The sequence below is a fragment of the Mastigoproctus giganteus genome, chromosome 9, assembly GCF_048544385.1.
Source record: "Mastigoproctus giganteus isolate SK-2022 chromosome 9, ASM4854438v1, whole genome shotgun sequence".
In the NCBI taxonomy this organism is placed as follows: Eukaryota; Metazoa; Arthropoda; class Arachnida; order Uropygi; family Thelyphonidae; genus Mastigoproctus; species Mastigoproctus giganteus.
The window spans coordinates 198,572,458-198,594,689 of record NC_143583.1 but is presented as its reverse complement, the minus strand read 5'-3'; the positions used below and the strand labels follow the sequence as shown (position 1 = coordinate 198,594,689).

The window sequence follows — 22,232 nt, the reverse complement described above, 5'->3', positions numbered from 1 at the left end:
TGGGAGAACAGAAAAATAGAAAAGAGTTACAAATTTGAATATTTTAGAATATTAAAATTATTGTAATTGTAATATTCTAAAATCTTCAAATTTGTAACTATTTTTCTGTTACAACAGCTTTGTCTGTTGATGGGTTAAGATACCCGAAACATCATATTAATATATAGTAAAAATGTAGGCAAACAGCCTAAATAAATTATAGTATTAATTTTCACGTGGTATAAGAGTGGTTTTAATATAATAATAACCTTAATGGAAAATAACTACGTAGCGTCCTTCCCTGATTATAATGGATAACAGCATAATTGTGCTGAACAGGTTCTTTTTTTTAAAAGCATCTCTCAAAAAAACATGAATTCAACTGCACCTTAAAGTATAAAAAACAAGTAGTTTACTACTTACTGCTAATGTTGCAAAAAAAAAAAATAAATAAACAAAAATAATGTCCAACTTTCACAATTTTGACATGCTACAGTGACCACCAGAAGACTTGGTTCTAAAACATTTTCAGTTGATGGCACCCTAAAATTATGCACTATGACTCATGACACTCTTAAAGAGGCCCACGGCTTGGGCAGGGCAACGTAGGTCCCAACAAATTTATGAACCCAGCTGAAATCATTTTTTTAATTTCATTAAAGGTGAGAGAATTATGGGATGTCCATTAAATTTCTTTTATAGTAGAATGCTGGTTAACCAAACGACCAGTTAAGTGAAAAGGCAGGTGGTTGAATTCCAAAAAATTTCTCCAAACTCAGTAACTTTCTCAGAATGGAAATTTAATTAATGGTTTTCTCTACTGTTAAAACAAGTAACGTTAATAAAAAAAATAAGAAAATTTGCAAAACAAGCAGCATTCCAAGGTGTCACAGCATTTACAAACTACCGTTCTGAAGTAAGTACTGTTAGAGTACACTGCTTTGAAAGCTTTTTAACAATTTTTACCTCATTAATGTATCAGTTACAAAAAATATTCCCTTCATTCCAAAATGGTTTTTAATGCTTGAAAATTTTCCCATGTTCAAATTGCGCATTCTGTGTAAAAGATGAAAATCTTTACTACTGAACTTGTTGGTAGTAAGTATCTATCTCTATCTCTCTCTCACTCTCTCTCTCTCTCTCTCTCTCTTGTAATAACTTTTATTAAAAGAAGAAAACATTTCTTTTACTAGCACTAGAATCTATTATTGCCAAATGTTTTCAAAGTTCAGTCCTAATTTATTGCAATAAACAGTTTTTTACCCATTAATATTTGAACTTCAAATAAAAACCACAAAAAATCTTATCATGGCCTATAAATTTCATGACAGAAACAACTACAACAATTTTACTATACAGGGTGTCTCAAAAATACACGGCATAACTTCAGGAATGAGTTCCTCATATGTAGACAATAAAAATATTTTAGTGACAAATGGGCCTGGAGTACTGGGGTCCATAGTTTAACAGATATTTATTTAAAGTATACCCAGTAAAATAAAATAAAATAAAATATTTCCAGAAGCTTTCGGAACTCGTGTCCCTTTCTCAACTGACAGAATTTTTTTTTTTTTTTTTTTTACACAAAAAAAAAAAAAAAAAATTCTGTCAGTTGAGAAAGGGACACGAGTTCCGAAAGCTTCTGGAAATATTTTATTTTATTTTATTTTACTGGGTATACTTTAAATAAATATCTGTTAAAAATATTTTATATCAACAGTTCCGGAAATGCTTGGTTTCCGAGTTTTGAAGGTCTGTCTATGACACTTAACTCTTCACATCACCTTATAGTAATTGTTCAAAATGTCCACCTTCTGCCTGAATACAGGACTCACATGGCCGTCTCATGGACTCACAAAGACGATGCCAAATTCCTGGCATGTTTCTTATTGTCTCGCAACCTGCTACAATTCCATTGTGGAGAGTTTCCACATCAGCTACCAGAGTCGAATATACCAATGACTTTAAATGGCCCCACAAGAAGAAATCTAGTGGATTTAAATCAGTGAGCGTGGAGGCCAGGCAGTTGGTCCATCTCTACCTATCCACCGACCACGAAACCACCACGATTCAGGTAATTGCGGGCTAGGTGGCTGAAATGTGCGGGAGCACCATCGTGCATGAAGTGTGCTTGTTGACGAACGATCAGCGGCGTGTCATCCAAGAAATCAGGAATGATAGGTGTGAAAGTTGTTTTCCAGAAAGTTTCTGTATGCCTGCCCTGTGAGTTTGTTTGGAAGTACATGGGGCCCAAATAACTTATCACCAAAAACACCTGCCCAGATGTTGAGGCTGAACCCCTGCTGGTGATGTGATGAGGCTGAACCGCTGTTGGTGATGTGATTGTTTTCACAATCATCCCATACATGCTGATTGTGAAAGTTTTGGATTCCATCTTGTGTGAACTGTGCTTCATGTGAATATCACTAAGGCAGGAAAGAGGAACTGTACCACACTGCTGCAAGAAACACTGGCAGAACATTACTCGCGCAGGGTAATCTGCTGGTGACAAGACCTGTACCCATTGCAGATGGTAAGGATACAGTTGGTGTTCTTGCAACACTCTCCAAATAGTCGAACGTTGAACAGCCAACTGCATTGCTATTCTCCGTGTGCTGATTTCAGGAGTGGTATGCACGACGTCCAAAATCTCCTCTTCAGGAGTCGTAGATCTTGGTTGTCCTCTGTCGGCAGCACGAGGTGTAAAAGTCTCATGTTCACAAAGGCGGTGATGGATACCTTCAAACGTTTTCCTGTCTGGACATCTTCGTTCTGGGAACCTTTCATGGTAAAAATGACAAGCCTCCAGAGCATTGCTGTCTGCCAAACCGTACATAAAGTGCATATCTGCTTGCTTTTGATTTGAGTACATGGTCGGAATAGAAAACTACCAGATTCTGTCAGTACGTTGTGAAAGTCTGCGTGGGCAGCACAGTGGTATCGTCACCGTCCTCCCCGCACCGGGGGGGGCGGGGAAGGCCCGGGTTTGAATCCTGTTGATGACGCGAGGAACTTTAATGGGCTTTTTTCACTCCATGGCTTAGTCTCAGGGAGAGACAGCAAGGTTTTCCCCCCCAGAAACTGGGGTTTTTCATCCAGCAAACAGACAAATTGACCATAGAACACACACATTTAACAGACATAAGACACAGCAGATGAATTTAATTATTCGGGTAGCCTAAATATAATAGTTTAGTATCTTGTGATGAAGAAAATCACCTGCGGTAGATAAGACATTTCGGTTAATAACTCAGGAACCAGCATTTCCGGAACTATGTTGATATAAAACATTTTTATTGTCTACATGTGAGGAACTCATTCCTGAAGTTATGCCGTGTATTTTTGAGACACCCTGTATAAATGCATTTTCAGCCATTTTCACAAAGTTAAAATTCTTAAATCATAAACTCCAATAACATTAAACTCTCCTGTTAACGAGTCATAACCCTCTTTTTTATTTTATATTATTTTTATTTTTTATATTATTAGTGCTTGCTCTCTGTCTCTGATAGCATAGGCATTAAAATAATAAACATTCTAAACATTAGTTGAAGAATGCAAACAAATACATAGGCAATGCGTAAAAAAAAAGTGCTTAACATTTATCAAAAATTGTGTACACTAGTATGTCTTTAAATATTCACAAAGCTCAATTGATTACAATGTAAGAAAGAGAAATTTTATTACTGTTAATATAGGATGTCTGTAAAGTCACTGTGCACCTTTATAAATGACATGGCCTCACAAAATTTTCATTTAAAATGTAATACAGTGAAATATCAATCTAACAAATTCATGTGGGAGAATACAAGGGCAGAAAATTAAGTAATGCACTATAAGCTGTAATGCCTTTATTATCTGAGATATTGTAATCATACTTCACATACATAAAATATAATCTTTCAGCTTTGTGAAAATAACACTCAATATAAGAACTTTTTTTTTTTTTTTTTTTTGATTTGGTAGTTGTTGGCGCATCGGCTTCTGTGGCCATATTGCACCTCCCAAGGTTTTTGCAGTACTTTGATCCAAGCCCGAGGCGGGAATCGAACCCGCGACCTTTGGGTTGCCGGGCAGGTACTTTACCCACTCGGCTAGCCCGGTCGGCTATATAAGAACTACCACATCACTGCAATTTCTCCAGTGTTCTTTCTGGGCAGCGAATGTACTTTGGTAAAAATCAGGATGCTGACATTTACACCATGTTTAATATCAGAAATGAGTTCCATATCACTGTCAAACACCTTACCACACAGATATGCCTTCAGTAATACAAAAAAAAAAAAAAAAAATGTGATGGGGCCAAGTCAGAGCTATAGGGTGGTAGCATTATGTTGCACCCCAGCTGGGCAATCTCTGACAGTGTCACCTGTGCTGTGTGTGTGTGTGTATGCCTTAAATTATTCTCATGAAACTTGATTAGAGCTCGATTAAGCTTTTCCGGGGATAAGCATCATCTTTCTTTGTTGATGGTTTTTCCACTTTCCAAGAAATTGATAAGAATGATCCCAGAAGAAGGTGGCCATATGTTTTATTGATGATTTGGAAAGTTTTGGCTTTTTGTTTACAGGTGATGTCGAATGTGTCCATTTCATGCACTGTCGTTTGGTTTGTGGATCACATAATGGAAGAGCCACATTTTATTCAGGACCACCAGCACCAAACCTCTCCAGAAGGTTTTCATAGCTCTCTTTCCTTGCAGCTATCCTCTCTTTGTGAGAGCAGGCTAGGCACCCAAAGAAAATAGATTTTTCTGTATCCCAGTCTGTTGATGATGGTCAAAATGCTTCCTATGTGACAATTTCAGTGTCCCTCACTTGTCTGGTTATGCATCTGTTATTTCGAATGGGTTGATCAATGAGTTCTTCATTTTTACTGTTTGTGACAGACATTGGTCTTCCAGCTCTTGGTTTGTCCTTGATATCAAAATCACCTTCCCGAAACCACTGTAGCTATCTCTGGACATTACTTCAATCAACTGTCTGGTCTCCAGAGCTAGCCTGGAGTTTTCAATTGAGATATGTGGCTGACTGATCACCCTAATTTGAACAGGAACTCTATCACACAAAATGACAGCCATTTCTGGTTGCTGCCAGAAATGGCTGTCATTTTGTCTCCATACCTTCAGAACTAAAACCACGAGAAAAATATTAGGTATGTTAATGGGTGGTAACTGGTAGTACAAAAAAGTGTACATCATAACCCCTCTTTCCCTATGCATGCATATGTGTGAGTAATTGTGCATTACTTCTTGATCCACCCAAGTATATTTGTTATAATGATATTTCATTAGTGAAAAATAGTAAAAAAATGTCAGAACACTAAGCCACATGTTACAAAATAATTATAATGAAACTTACTTGTTAAACGTAATTTTTGTGTGCTATTTGAGAGATGCCAAATCTCTCATATTGTGGAATTAACTTTGCAACTGTAATGTATATTTTTTTTTTTTTTTTTTTTATGTGAACCCCAAACACGAGAGGTATTAGAACCTATAGTACTTAGTACCGTGCTTGGGTTAGAGGTTGAGAAGATGAAAGAAGATATTTGTTGACATTGGACTTGAACTTCTGTAGATTGTAATTTTCAGGAAATACGTGTGAAGGAAGGTTGTTCCAGAAAACGGCAGTTGAATGAATAAATGAGGAAGATGAAAAGTTGGTTCTGTGGGTTTGAAGTTGGACAGAAAATGGATGTTGGCTGGTGGCGGCACGTGTTCGGACTGTTTTGAAAGAGAGCAGGAATTATAGAAGCCAATTCAGAAGAACAGTGCCATTGGAAGTATCTGTAGAAGAGGCATGCAGCAGAAACAGTACATCTATGAGAAAGCGAGTGGAGAGACTCTGTTAGAGATGAATCATTAATTAACCTAACTGCCCTCTTCTGAATGGAATCAAGAAGCCTGAGAGAGGTTTTGGGGGCACCACCCCAGATGTGGGAACAATATTCCATGGCAGCGCGGATTTGCGATTTATACAGAGTGAGCAGCTGTTTGGAAGAAAAGTAACGCCGAGAGCGAAAGAGAAAACCAAGTTTTTTAGATGCAGAGGAAGCAAAATATTTGTAATGTGCTTGTGCCAAGAGAGATTAGAAGTCAGGGTAATCCCTAAAAGAGAGATATCATTTTGCCTAGAAATCGGAGTGCCACTAAAGATAAGCATAGGAGCAGAAGAATCCTTTTTGTGAGATATAAGACAAGACTGAGTTTTAGAAGGGTTGAAATCAACTAAGTTGTCTTTGTCCCACTGGAGAATTACCTGAAGATCGGCATTTAAGGAATTGGCAGCAGATTTTCGAGAACTTGAAGCTGATTGAGCAGGACAAGGTTTCTCAAAATGGAAAGTTGAATGCAATGTGCTATCATCGGCAAAACTATGGAAAGGATTTCCAGTCAATGGAAGAAGGTCATTGATATACAAGAGGAAAAGAGTGGGGGAAAGAACTTAACCTTGGGGGCCACCGGCATTAGTGGAGAAGTTAGAAGACAGAGAGCCATCCACCATCACCCTCAGTGAGCGATCAGAGAGAAAACTGAATAACCAATTACTAAAAACAGTTGGCAAACCATAAGATGGAAGCTTGTTTAGAAGACCTTTATGGCAAACACGATCAAAAACCTTTGAGATGTCAAGAGCAACTACTTGTGTTTCACCCAACCTTTCCATTGAATTAGTCCATAAATGGGTAACATAAGCCAGAATATCACCAGTGGATCGACACTGACAGAATCCATACTGGCGATCGTTGATCAGACGGAAGGTTTCTAGGTAGTTTAAGAATTGGCAGTTAATTGATTTCTCCATTACTTTAGAAAGAATAGAAGTAATTGCAATGGGACGATAATTGGATGGGAGGGATTTGTCACCCTTTTTAGGAACTGGCTGGATATGAGCAAATTTCCAAGCAGAAGGAAAAACACCTTTGGAATAAGAAAGTGAAAAAAGGCGGCAAAGAATAGGAGTAAGTTCAGGAGCACAGGTTTTGAGAACAAGTGGAGAAATACCATCAGGACCTGGAGCTTTCTTAGCATCTTAGTATGTTTCTTTCTTAGTATGTTTTCATTACCAGGGTACCTGCTCACCCACTGATGAAAGGCCAACAAGCTTTGAACCAGTGCCGTCTTGGGTGATGGTGCTCACCGAGAATAAGTAACAGTAGTCTTCTCTACTAGTGAAGCATTACTTATTCAAAGTAGTGCAATACCTGGTATCTTGTTGTGAATGTAGCCACAATATGAGATATAATTAAAATGATGCCTTTACACTATGTATGTAGTTTAATTTTAAGAGTTAACTATGGTGTAGCTACACCAATATTATATATATATAATATAAATCTGAGGTATATTGGCTATTAGCATAGCCAGATAAATAAAATCCTCAAGTTTCTGCAAAACTGTGACATATAAACGTAGGCATTTTCTGATGTTGTTTGTTATTTGTTTTTAGGAGCATTAGCGACTAAGGCCATATTTCTCTGGGATATGCGGTGGTCATTCCCTGACCTTTCTGCATCCTCCGTATTTGGTGGTCACAGGCTTGAACCCCAGTCTAATCAAGTAGCGTGTGCTAATCAAGTAGCCCAGTCTAATCAAGTAGCACTGCTGCTCCTGGCTACGGAGGCACCAGCATTTTCTGAGTGCTTTGTGGTACACGAGACAGTAATCTGTTGAGGTAACTCCAAATTGATTTATAAGAGCTCCTATACTTGCTGAAACCTTTGTTAGACCTTGCACCATCACAAACTAAACTGTTGAACAGAATTTTACAATTAACTGCCTATGATCACAATAGATATCATCACTATCAGGAAACTGTTCAGTAAACTCCTGTCTTGCCTTTGCAGTATATTCAACACCATTATTAAGCATTCTTTCTAATAAACACCTGCATCTCAATAGTAAAAAAAAAAAAAAAAAAAAAAAAAAGAATAGCATTTCAAAAAGTTAACCTGAAAAAAATGGCAGACATGATGGGCACGTGGAGGGCATAAGCAGATGGGGTAAGGATAAGTTATTTCTCAAGCACATAAAAAGGCCACCTCTTCATTGCAATCAGTAATCCTTTTCACAACATGTGCCATTTACAGAGATGCACAGTGACTTTATGGACACCCTGTATGTAAAAGGAAATCAAAATTACAATATATGATCAAAAATCTTACCAGATAAACACCATAATGTATATGGGCTATAATGGTAAATATTGTCAAAAACCACAACAGGTATAATTCTTTATCTCCTAGCCCTGGAAGAGTTAGGGCAAGAGTTGTAGCCATGGCAACAGGATAAAGCATCCAGTTGAATATTTCACACCTTGTTGATGTCATCTGGTTAACTATGAGGCGGCACTGCAGAAATACAATTAAGCTATTATTATCACATATGAGATAAGTAAAGGCTTACTTCCTTCTGAAATGAGAAACCAGTGCATACATTAATAGATACTTATTTTATCATACATAATATTAAACTTTATAAAAGTTAGGTACATGATATTAGAGAAGAAAAACCAGTTCGGATATGGTCAGAGAATACCCAAACAAGAGTCATCACATCCCTTAATTCAATATTTTCTACATCTAAGAATTACCAGAAATTCAGTATATTTCTTATTTAACTATTTTACATTTATAAAAAAAAAAGCACCATATTTTAATAATGAATACTTTTTTTATCCAAGAAACTGCATAAAAAATAACAAAATTAACAGCATGGAGAGTTTTTTGATACGTTTCTTTGAAAAAAGTTGGAGTCCAACAACTTCTTTATTCAGATGATTATTAATTACTGTACAATACACAGCAACTAAAACATTTTAAATATATGAATATTATATTCGATTTATGGACAGCATACATATTTTATTTGTACTAATATGGTTTAGAATAAGGCTTATTATACCAGCATAAAATATATATATAAAAACTGCTTCCAGAAATACAGTAAATATATATTTTGTTTTACAACTGTTATATATACATTGAGTTGGCTTTACATTAACAACACCTACCTAATACCTCCTGAGGTCATCTTTTGCCTACAATACAGCTTGTACATGTCTTGGCATGAATCCATGAGGTACTGTAAGGTATCCTGTGGTAGTGCTACCCATGCACTGCACATGTACAGTAATGACTACATATTGTCAAGGTGATGGTCTTAATACTGAATATACTTTTCCAGTAGATCCTAAACATGCTCAATTGGGTTGAGCTCGGTTGAGTTGGGCTGCCATGGGAGAATGGAGAATTCTTCCTCAAACCAGTTAACAACCTGCTGGACTTTGTAACATGGTGCATTGTCTTGCTGATAGATGCTGGAATTGTTCTGGATACAGTGTCATTACGAATGGGTATACTTGGTTGACGAAGATAAAAGGGTAGGCATTCCTGCTGAGCCATTGATTAATGGTAATCAGAGGACCCATGGCATATGAAAACAGTCCTCAAACCGTAACACCACTGGCCTGCTAAACACCAACAGTGCGCCTAGGTACACTGTTGGTGTTTGGCAAGCAACGTGGCCTCATGTTGCTTTCTCCAAATGTGCATACACCCTTCAGCATGGCAGGGTCAGAAATGGAATTCATCACACCAGTTGATAGATTCCCACTTATCAGTGGTCCAGTGTTGGTGCTGGTGTGCCCATGCAAGGCACATTTTCTTGTGTCTCCCAGTGAGCATGACAGCTGCCATAACCTGTATGAGCGTCCATGTGGATATTGGTCTTGCTTATTCTTATATTGTACTGGGTGGTTACCTAGACCACTGTGCTGTGTTTCGAGATGAAACACACAAAGCTTGTCAAGGGCATCAACCATACATGCCTGTTCCACAGTGACTGTGACATCACAGAATGGGAGCACTTAACCATGTTGGTGAGATACTGGCACTTGCATGTCTTGCCTTCACAATCACTCCAGAGTCAAAGCTGGAAATATCTTGATCCTTATCATTCTTCCCCACAGACACTGAAACTTGTTGCTGTGTTCAAACTACAACTTCACAATAGCTGTTCCCATCAAAGACCAGTCCATTCCTACACAAGGGGGCATTACCAATACAAGGCCAACTAAGTGCATATGAGCTGTGATTAAAAAGTTCAGACTAACTTTGTACCTTGAAATTGTGGCACAGTGAGCTGTAACTTGCAGAAACATGTTCAGTGATTCATCTGGACATTGTAATATATGAATAAGCCATTGCAGTCAATTTAAATTAGCAAATGTTGAACATTACGTGTTTTATGTGTTTCATCACATTTTAAAATGAGTCATTTTACTGTGCAGTGAATTTACATCAATTTTGGTGTGAAGAGAAAAGTGAAAAACAAACCAACAAAATGTTAAAAGCATCTTTCAGAAATTAGTATTAGTTTTAGTAATGGCCACATGGTGCAAGAAAGCCTATGGCTTATGCTGCACCAGCCAAAAAAAAAAAAAAAAAAAAACCCTGAATAAAACAATGATAAAAAAAAATAAAATAATAATAATTAATAATAGAAAAGGAAATTAAATCTATCATCCTATGTGCTTCCCTGACCCGAAGGTACTATCCAGATGACCTTTGAATTTCCCTAAACTGTCAGCCTCTACCACCCATCTAGGCAACTTATTCCAGTAATTTATAACTCGCTGGCTAAAATAAAACTTCCTGCAGTCCAATCTAAACATTTCCTCCCCCGTAACTTGAATTTATGTCCCCTAGTTCTAGCATCATTTATAATCTTGAAAATTTCGTCCTCATTCATTTTACTGATGCCTCTCAGAGCCTTAAACACCTCAATCAAATCTCCTCTAAGGTGTCTAGTTTCCAAACTCTGCAACCCACATATTCGAAGTTTTTCTTCATAAGGATGCCCTTTTGCCGATCTCACTAGGTGAGTTACCCGTCTTTGCACCCTTTCAAGAAGCTCGATATCTTTCTTTAGGTGCGGTCTCCATACTTGAACACAGTATTCCAAGTGTGGTCTAACAAAAGCCTTATATAATGGGATTATCGCGTCTCTATCTCTACTTGCAAAAGTTCGATAGATCATCAATAGGACACCATGGGCCTTCCTTGCAACCTGTTTACAATGCTCAGAGAATATGATTAATACTACACAATTATCAGATCCTTGAAACCAGCAGAAGCCTCTAGCTCCAGTACATGGATCATAAAGAAGACCGAACATATACTTTTTAAAATGCCCATCACACTGTAACAAATTCTGATATCGCTTCAGAATTCTCACTGTATTTTTTTACAAAATTCTCGAATTTAATTTGAGGTTAGCGCTTCAGCACTTAAAAAATTATTACTCTAAGGGCCTTGATGGAATTCTCTCGTCCTCATCATATGCAAAAAATCTTCCAAATCGCACTCCTCTTGTCTTGCTTGTATTTACGTAATTCTAATCTCACATTAGGAAACTATCCCACTGCTTTTAAATAAGGGCTTAAGAGCTTTCACCATATAAAAAGATTGCTGAGGGCTCCATTCACATTTAGTTACCTTGTTAAATTATCTTTCCAAATTCTTCGATGCACCGTTGTTCCGCAACAAGCTCGCCCTTTTGACCAAAATTTTGATTAAGCTTCAGTAGCTTATGTTTCGATCCTGCTGTTCAATCACTTCTAATCTCTTCTTTCCGGCATTTAGCTTACGTGAAGTCAGTAGGCTGTTCGGGAGATGGATTTTACATCGGTTCATGCAAAATCTCGGGAGCATCAGGCTTTCTCAGACCATTTCCAATAACGTAACTGACAGAACACGAGGAACTCCCATTTATGATCGGGTCTTCACCGATCTACACAAATCTAAGGTGGGTCTTCTGGATCTAACCAAGATCCAGAAGACCCACCAACAACAGGCTGACTAATGGATGCTTCCTCATGGAAGCATCACAGAAATAAAAAAGGAAAATTTTCGACTCCATGTAAGCAGATACTTAACACATTGAAATTTTCCTAAGTTAAATTGAACGTGCTGCAAATGGGGGAGGGAACCTTCGTAAATGACTGATTTCATATGTAGTTAAATTTCCCGAAATAAAAGTAATCAGTATACAGCTAAAGGCAGTCAGCCGCACCTAATTACGAGCAACCGGTAGCAATTAAAACGGTCATTTGAAAAGGTAGCAGTACTGGAATTACGGCGTCAAATAAAACAGACCCTCTGCCTTCAGCCCAATGTTTGCCACAAAGTCTCCATTTGGTTTTCCTGAAATATATTCTCGGGAATATATTTCAGGAAAAAGAAAGCCATTGTTTTGAATTTCCAGTTCTGTTCGTCTGTCTGTCTTTTAGCCACACAGTTTTATAGTGGAGTGAAGAAATATATGAGCAGATATAGCCCCTCACTGGGTAAGATGTGCATCCCAATAGGTGTGACTATTAGCAGCTTTATGACATATCTATTTGGCTACCAAAAAGGGGACAAAGTCTCCATTTGGTTTCAAGATGGCTCTACCGACGGCAATGTTTGAACTTGAACTTTTTTATGTCGGGAGCATTACATGATGACACAAATAGCACGTCACCCATTAAGAATCGCTATTAATTGTCAACATTCGTAATTTCTTTAAAATGAATAGTTATTTGGCGACTAGGGGATTCGTAGTAAGGACATTAAAGATTTAGATCTAAAGGGATGTCAGATGAATTAATGAGGCTCGTGGAAGAGAAGAAAAATGTATGGGATGCATATAAATTATCAGGTGACACAGAAGCCTATGGCAGATATAAGCTAGTCTGTAATCAAGTCACAAAGGAGGTTAGGCAAGCGAAGGCTGATTACGAGAAATCCTTGGCAAAGGATGCAAAGAAAAACAACAAAGGCTTCTTTACTTATGTAAACTCTAGAAGGAAGGGGGTGATTAGCCCACATGATGTTGGTGGTTCGACTGTTGATGATCGTGTTCAGATAGCTGACAAACCGAATGAGTATTTTGCATTTACATTCACACATGAGGAATTCTGTAAGGAAGGGGAGGGCAGATGTTTACTAAACTCTCAACAGGGAGCTAAATGATTTTGTAATAACATAGAGCAAAGTGGAGAAAAAATTGAAGTTAAACATAAAAAAGGAACCAGGGGCAGAAGGAATCTATCCGGTTATATTGAAGGAGGCAGTGAGGGAAATTAGCAAATCCACACAGTTGGTACACTGATCTGGAATTACTTGAAACGGTTGTCTCTAAAGTATATTTCAAAATTGAAATCCCTGCCAGACCATCCTACATGTACATCCATTTTTGAGCCTCAATGTGAAAACTTGAATAATGCTCATCAGATTGCCAACCCACATGAAATATCTTGCATTTGTCAATGTTAAACTTCAACTGTCACTTCTCGGTCTATCTGCCTAATTTTTCTAGATCAAGGAACTGTTAAATGTAAGCACACTTTTTGTTACACAGTATAATTAGTACACCCATGAGCCAAAACATTATGACCAGCGAGTTGTTATGCAAATCGAAGCAACTGCAGGTGGACTACGGTGTGTGTGCACAGGTTGGGACATGGTTTAAAAAACACCTGATACTGGGCTCAGTTAATCAGTGTTACTCTTGTTCTTCAGATGGGAAAGGCAGCAGACTTAAACGAGTTTGACAAAGGCCAAATTGTAATGGCATGACTAGTGGGGTGCTCACGGTCAGCCGTGGTTAGTACCTACCGAAAGTGGTACAAGGAGGTGAAACCTACGAACCGCTGGCGAGGTGTTGGATGACCATGGCTCATCGATGCTCGAGGTGAGCAAAGGCTCTCCTGGATAGTACGTGGTAACAGAAGGACGACTGTGGCGCAACTCGCCAGTAATTGGAATGCTGGTGATGGGAGTAATGTGTCACAACACACAGTACATCGAACCCTACTGAAAATGGGGCTGTGTAGCTGCAGCCACTGTTTGTTGTTTGGTTTTTTTTAGGAGCATTAGCAACAAAGGCCATATTGCTCCGGGGATAGGCGGTGGTCATTCCCTGACCTTTCCGCATCCTCCACATTTGGTGGTCACGGGCTCGAACCCCGCTCTAATCAAGAAGCGTGTGCTTCGCACTGCTGCTCCTGCCCACCTGGCTATGGAGGCGCCACTGCAGCCGCTCTGAGTGCCCATGCTAACCACGGTTCACTGGCGACAGCACCTACAATGGGCACGCGATAATTGAAACTGGACCTTGAGTGACGGCCGGGCACGTGTGTGTTGTTTACCTGGGGAAGTGATGGCACCTGGATGCACCGTGGGATGAAAACAAGCCGGTAGCAGCAGTGTCATGTTTTGGGCAATGTTCTGCTGGGATACCCTGGGTCCAGTCATCCATGTGCCAGGCACTCTGATGTCTACCACCTACCTAAACACCATTGCTGACCAGGTACGCCCTTTCATGACAATGGTCTTCCCCTCTGGCGGTGCCATCTTTCAGCAGGATAATGCTCCATGCCACACTGCCCGGATTGTTCAAGACTGGTTCGTGGAACATGAGGAAGGCTTCCAGATATTGCATTGGCCTCCAAATTCTCCAGACATCAATTCCATCGAGCATCTGTGGTTTGTGTTGGAACAGCAACTCTGATCTGCGGCATCTCAACCACGGACTTTACAGGAGTTAAAGGATCTGCTGGTTACGTGTTAGTACCAGATACCACAAGACACATTTCGAAATCTTGTAGCATCCATGCCTCGCTGGGTACGAGCTAGTGTGGCTGCACATGAAGGATCAACATCATATTAGGTAGGTGGTCATAATGTTTTGGCTCATCGGTGTATATTGTATTGCTTGGGAACCTTTTTTGCTTTCTTATTGGTTCATCAAAAATGTTCCATGAATTTGTGGCTGTCCAGAGGGCTCCCCTACCCATATTATGGGAGATTTAGACAAGTCACAGTTGCAAGAGCAAAAAAGGTTCCTGATGTGGCATCCAAAAACCATTCCTTAAAAGTATGTTAGTGCCAATCCATACTGGCTTCTAACATACTGCTTCTGCACAGACTCAAGATTTATACTGGCATGTCTGAGGTAACATGCACATGTGGAGAACTTCTGGTGCATTAGAAAATATTTGTGAATGGCTGTTTAAATACTATTGGTCATATAGTATGCATTTCCTTAAATAATCACAAATCTTGACAACAACTGCAACCAACAATCTTGAAGGTATATGCTGATCTAAAGACAACAGGATACTTTTATTTGTTACATATTACATTTAGAAATTTTCTTATCATTCAAATTTGGCTATTTGAATGATAAAAAATTTTTGGGAAAAATAATATATACTTCCCTGGAAAAAACTGCAAAATAAAAAAAAAAAAAAAAAAAAGAATATTAAATAATAAAATCACAGGATCCTTTAACAGAGTGACTTTACATAAAATTTTAAAGTGTGTATTCATTTAGGTAGCAATTTATTATAATAAAATAACATATTTATCCATTTAAAAATACAGTACTTGACCCCTTAGCTAGAAAGTTTTCTGGATTATAGGTCCTTAGCAAGAGAAATTAGAACACAAACACATGCAAAATAAACAATTAAAAAACCATATAATAAGATTTGCTTTATGTAAGAAGTGTTACAAAATATAAATTTTAAAATTTTCAGGTGCCCTGCAACTTGCAACATAATTTTTACATTACGAAAGTCCGAACAACATAAGTCTAAGTTCAATAAGTTCCTTGAAGTTGAAGTGAGAGCCAGAATTACATAACTTTTATCAGCAGAACAGTTCATAATTTTTTTAATCAAGCTGTAATATAAAGTTAATTGTTTTATGTATTTAGGCTTTTTTTTTTTTTTTTGTGTTTTCAAAACCTCTTGTATTTTACATACCAACATATTTTGTTCAGAAATTAAACTCTTTTGTTCCAGTCACTTGAACCTATTTGTCACCTTCTGAACAACCTGAAAGCATGTGGGATTTTTTCAAAAAAAAACTACATAGCTCTTAAGGGTTGATAATACACCTGTTATAGTAGGCTTGAACACTGAAGTAGGAGTAGTAAAGGTGTTAAAAGAGGCAAATCAGCACTTGATGGTAATAGGCTTTCTTGTCAACTTAATTAATTTATGTGCTGGAAAAGGACCTGCATACCTCCCTGCTAAAGTGGATGAATACTTTGTGGAAATTTACTACTATCTAGAAAGAAGTGCTGAAAAGGAAAGATAGATTTAAACAATTTCAACTAATACATGCCACTGAAATAAAAAAAGATTTCTAAGCATGTACCAATCACTAGCAAGTGGCACTGACTTGGGTTTCAAACCCAAATTGTAATATAAATTCTAAAAGAATAGAAATTAATGAACCCAAGAAAAAATTACTAAACTGCAAACCTCTGGTAGAGCAATCTGAAACAGACCAAGCAAGCTGATACTTCTAGGTTGTTGTTGTTTAATGGTTTTAAGACACAAGGGCATCAATGACCAAGATGTGTCTTTCCAAGTTTTTAATGTAAATCAAACATTTTTTTCAGATTTGTTTATCAAATCTAATTTGCCGAATAAAATTAAACAATTCATCTATATTTGCAGAATTGTCCAAGATCTGTTGAAGGGTAACTGAATTCTGGTTATTGTATGAACTCTGAAAACAAAGGGATCTGGAATTTCTGAATCGAGGGCATACCAAAAGAATGTGTTTTACTGAAAGCTGAACTTGGCATTGAACACAGAGTGGGGGATTTTTGTTTGTCAATAGATGAAAATGAGTAAGATGAGTATGGCCAATTCTCAGTCTGGCAAGTATTACTTCTTCTCTGCGACTCTCTCTCTGATGCTGGAGTTCCATATTTCTGGATTAGGTTTTATTTCCTGTAGTTTATTGTTGACTTCATTTTTCCATATTTGGGCCCATTCATTTTCACTTTCTCTAATAATGATTGGACTAAAATCAGTGTGTGGGACTATGTTCTGTTTGGCAGTTCTGATGCTGACTTAACTGCAATGTCTGCTTTTTCATTGCCTTCTATTCTGCAGTGTCCTGGGATCCAGCAAACAGTTATTTCAGAGTGTTTCTTTTGACAGAGGTTGATTAGAAAGTCAATTTCTTGTAGGAGAGGATGATGAGAATGTCGTTTACCCTGTATGGCTGAAATAGCACTGAGTGAATTGTTGTTGTTGTTGTTTGGTTTTTAGGAGCATTAGCAACTAAGGCCATATTGCTCCGGGATATGCGGTGGTCATTCCCTGACCTTTCCGCATCCTCTGTATTTGGTGGTGACGGGATCGAACCCCGGTCTAATCAAGAAGCGTGTGCTATGCACTGCTGCTCCTTCCCACCTGGCTACGGAGGCACCTTCACTGAGTGAATCCGAGTATATTAAGACAGAGAGGGACGACTGTTGACATATTTCACTTAATGCAAGCTGTATAGCATACAGTTCTACAGATAGAATGCTGCACTCAACTGGAAGAGATTTTGAAATTACATGCAAAGGGCTGCTGCACCTACATGTGACTGGGTCTTAGATCCATCCATATAGATTATGAGTTTCCCAGTGTGTTGTGAAGTATAGTTGGCATGCAACTGTCAGATATTACATAGTGGAATGGTATTTTTTGGCCACTGAGCGAAGTAAAGATCAATGTTTATATGATGTCTATTCCATGGAGGTAAAGGCGTATTTGCACTTTCCGCAATTTTATTGAGATCGAGTTTCCACTTTTTTATTACTTCTTGAAGACGAATCTCAGCAAGTCTGGGTTCATTAGGCTTGGATTCATAAAGTGTTGGCCATAAAGGTTGGTTGAGGTAAACCCAACAGGGATGAGTTGGAAAGCTTCTTATTTTTGCAGCGTATTGGCAGAGTAGGAGTTGTTTTCTAAGATAAAGCGGAGGGTCGTGTGCTTCTATATACAAGCTTTGTACAGGCGAGGTTCTGTAGGCGCCTAGTGCTGATCGAAGGGCACTGTGTTGAATGGTGTTCACAGACCGTAAGATGCTTTTTTTAGCTGATGCATATACTATAGCTCCATAGTCTAATCATGACCGGATTAGAGCACGATACAAATTCAGCAATGACTGTCTGTCAGCACCCCAAGATGTTGAGGATACTGCACGAAGGATGTTTAGTTTCTGGAGGCACGTAGTTCGTAGATAGGTTACATGTTTACGAAAATTTAATTTGGTGTCTAAATTCAGACCCAATAATCTTATAGAGTCTGTCATCGGTATTTCTCTGCCTTTCAGTTTTAATACAGGTTCCGTATGAAACAATCATAATTTACAGAAGTGTATTGCTGCTGTTTTCCCCTCGGTTAATTGATAGCCGTTGCTTTCTGTCCAAGTTTCAATTTTGTTTATTGATATCTGTAGTTGTCTTTCAATTGTAGCCATGTTCGATGATTGACAGGAAATAGCAAGACCGTCGGCATACATATAAACTTCTACCGTGGCTGGGATGTCTCTTATAATGCTACTGGTACGTAATGCAAAGAGTGTGGCACTTAAAATCAATCCCTGAGGTACTCCTTCTTCTTGTGTGTGAATTTTGGACAGCTCATTCTGGAACCTTACTTGAAAGGTCCTGAGGTGAAGAAAATTCTGAATGAATCTAGGCAGGTTACCTCTCAGTCCAAGTTTGTATAAGTCTTGGAGGATTCCATATCTCCAGGTTGTATCGAATGCTTTGGTAATATCGATAACCATGTTATCATTACCATGTGCTGTTTTTTAAGAAAAGCATTTCGAATGTGAGCTTCAACCTTGATATGGACATCGGTTGTACACCTGTTACGGCGGAAACCAAATTGACGGCATGATATAGCATCTTGATCTTCAACAATCCAGGCAAGTCTCTTGTGAACCATCTTTTCTATTATCCTTCCTAAACAGCTGGTCAAAGATATAGGATGATAACTATTGGGGGAAGAAGCATCTTTTCCGGGTTTCGCTATGGCTACCACAACTGACTGTTTCCATGTATCAGGGTAAATATTCTCCTCAAAAATTCTATTGTAAAATTTCAGTAGTATAGATTTTGAGTTTGAGTTGAGGTGGTGAAGCATTATGTAGAAAATGCCATCTGGTCCAGCAGAACTATTTCTAGAATTCTGGAGAGCTTCGTTGAGTTCATTCATAGTGAGCGGAAGGTTATAAGAATAAGATTGTTTTGTAACAAAGTTAATTTTATATTTTTCCACGGACATTTTTTTGCGTCTAAATGAGTCTTCATAAGATTGAGATGATGAAGTGATTGCAAATGTTTCTGCTAAAGCCTCTGCAATATCAGTTGGAGAAGAAATATCCATTCCTTTCCAGGACAGGATTGGGGCTTTGGTTTGTTGACACTTTCCACTGAGGATACGGATCTTTCTCCAAATTATTCTGGGGTCAGTGTTTCTGCAGATGGTAGAACTGAATCGAATCCACACATCCTGTTTAGCTTTTCTACGAATTTGGCGTGCTTCAGCTTTCAGCCATTTATAGTTTATAAGGTTATCCATTGTAGCATTTCGGCGAAAAATGTTCCAAGCTTTGTTTTGTTTTCTTTTGGCAAGATAGCAATCCCTTGTCCACTAACTATTATACCTTTGTTTCGTAAGGTTAACTTTCGGTATTGCGCTGGCAGCAGCTCCAAGTAGTTCTTCTACTATATGTCTAGTGGCATTATTAATAGATGCAGTAAGAATCAAGTGGTTATCAAATTGCACTGTTTTCGAAAACTTCTCCCAGTTTGCTAGGTGAAAATCCCACGTAATTCTTTGGTTAGATGTATAGTTTGTATCCGTCTGTATTTTGCAAATTATAGGAAAGTGATCACTGCTGTGAAGGTCAGTTAATACTGTCCAATCAAAGCTAGGATAAATGGACGAGGAACATATGGACAGATCCAGAGCAGAGCTAGAACCTGTAGGCAAGTGGATATAAGTATGCACACCAGTATTCAGTAGTGTTAAGTGATGGTTATCAAGTACAGTTTCGATCATCCTCCCTCTACGATCTATGTTCGGGGAACCCCACAAAGGATGATGAGCATTTAGATCACCTAGAAAGCATACAGGTTGGGGCAGTTGATTAAATAAATTGTCAAGTTCTGCAATGGAACATGAAACGTTTGGTGGAATATAAATGGAGATAAGAGTGAGATTAATTCCAAGAACAATACGAACGGCTACTGCTTCTAGATTAGTGCAAAGCTGAACGGGTTTCGATGGTACATTACTACGAACTAATATTGCTACTCCTCCTCTTGCTGGAGACTCAGAACATCTGTCACGTCTATATAGTGTATACCGTGAGAAGTATGGGGTATAATTTGATGATAAATAAGTTTCCTGAAGACAAATACATGCAGGATCATGCTGGTGCATTAAGTATTTTAATTCGTCAAGATTGCTTCTTAGTCCTCTACAATTCCATTGAATAATTTTCTGCATTACTTGGGTTTAGGTTAGGTGGATTGGTCTGATCGTTTGTTTTTCCCTCGATCCTGTTTATATTTCTCTCATTTTGAAAAGACTGGGCGAGTAATATCCATCTCATCACCAGCATGAAGCAGGAGAACAGCATCTTCATTATCTAACTTCTCATCGATTTCCATAGATCGTTCAAGTTGGTTTATTTTGTGTACGACGAGCATCTTTCTCCTTTAATAATGTGCCTGAGTTGGGACCGTCTTGTTGTGACTTGGATGGCTTTGTATTAGTAAAATTTGATGGACTCTTTGTCTTTGTTGCTGTCAGTGTCTCACCATCCGCAAGGATGGATCTAGCCCACTGAGTAAGAGATAATTTAGGAGGAATAGTAATATAAGTCTGTGTAGAAAATTCTTTAGTGTTTTTGACTGCATTGGAATATGTTTTGGCAGGCATCACATTTAATATCTGTTTACGTGCCTCTTGGTAAGATACATTTTTCTCTACCTTGTACTTCATTATTTTCTTTCCCATTTTCCATAATTCACAAGTTCTAGAATATGCGGGGTGAGTACCCTGGCAATTGGGACACTTTGGCGTTGCTGCTGTACATTCAGTTTGGGAATGGTCTGATGAGCCACACAGGGGACAGATTGTCTTACCTTGGCATGCTGTTTGAGAATGACCATACTTCTAGCATTTAAAGCATCTAAGTGGATTTGGTATATAAGGTCGGATCTTACGGGAAAGGTAGCGAGCTTTTACTGATTCTGGGAGATTCGGACTGCTGAAGGTAAGGATAACATTTCTTGTGGGTGTAAGGACACCATCTTGTTTGGTCATAATTCTCTTAGCACCGACAACACATTGTGCTTTAAGTTCTTCGGCAATTTCTTCCTCAGAAACATTAAGGAGGTCCCATTCCGAGATGACTCCCTTTGAGGTGTTTAAAGTTCTGTGCGGGGTTACTGAAATGGGAAGGCCTTCGAAGGTTGTTTGCTTCAGGAGTTGTCTAGAATGACTGGGATTGGAAGTCTCTATAAGAAGATCTCCTGAGCGAAGGCGTTTGACAATTTTGGGAGTACCTGCTACAGCCTCTATGCTTTTCTGCACAAGAAATGGCGATAAGCTACTAAGAGGTTTCATTGATAATGAGTGTAAAATTAAAAAAGCAGGTAGGTCATGTGAAGAATCATCTTTTTTGATTCTTTTTGCTTGAGATGACTCAAGTTCATGCGAGCACGCAGGCTCAACAGTCGGTGATATTAATGGATCCATAATTGCTCCTTTTCGCCCTGAGTATTGGATTATACTCAGATTACCAGCCCCGCCACTTGGAGGCAGGAGCGGTGCCACCAGTGACCAAGCGATATGAGATTAGTGGTTAGTTTGTTAGAGAAATTGGTTATATATATATATATATATAAAAGAAAGGTGTATTTCCTTCCTTGATATGAAGCTTAGTTCTTTATTTAGAAAAAGCCAAAATTAAATAACTTTATAAATAAAGAGGGTTTTAACAATCTCTACAATCAGTTGCTTAGAGAAAAGACGCTTTCAAATCACTTTGGAAATATCGCTATGATCACTCGCTTGGCACTCGGGGCCGATACTTCTAGGTATGTTATCCTCAGTCATGCAGAAAGTATGTTAATATATCTCTCTTTTGGCTTGAATAAAGCAGTTTGCTTGTTGCTTTTATATGTTATGCCAGTGTTAAAATATTTCAAAATAGCTCTTCAATCCAACATACCTCATATCCATGCACTAAAGTCATTCTATATGCTGAAGTCACCAACGGTTTTCAAAACTTCGACTTCCATTTTAGAAATAGCAGATTAAACCAGAACAATAATTCTGACTTAACAATAGACATTTCTGCTGCTAAGGTTGTGAAGAGTCTAAAACAAG

The 22,232-nt window shown here is 38.3% G+C and overlaps 1 protein-coding gene across 4 annotated transcripts in view; it reads right to left on the bottom strand.

Moving 5' to 3' along the window:
• Nucleotides 1-22,232, bottom strand: part of LOC150081011 (ethanolaminephosphotransferase 1-like) — a 212,708-nt gene that overhangs the window by 18,107 nt on the left and 172,369 nt on the right. For all 4 annotated transcript variants that reach the window (XM_090381040.1, XM_090381042.1, XM_090381041.1 and 1 more), the window contains one exon: nt 8,146-8,331. In XM_090381040.1, coding sequence (XP_090237166.1) covers nt 8,146-8,331 — 186 coding nt within the window. The remainder of the gene's footprint in view (nt 1-8,145; nt 8,332-22,232) is intronic.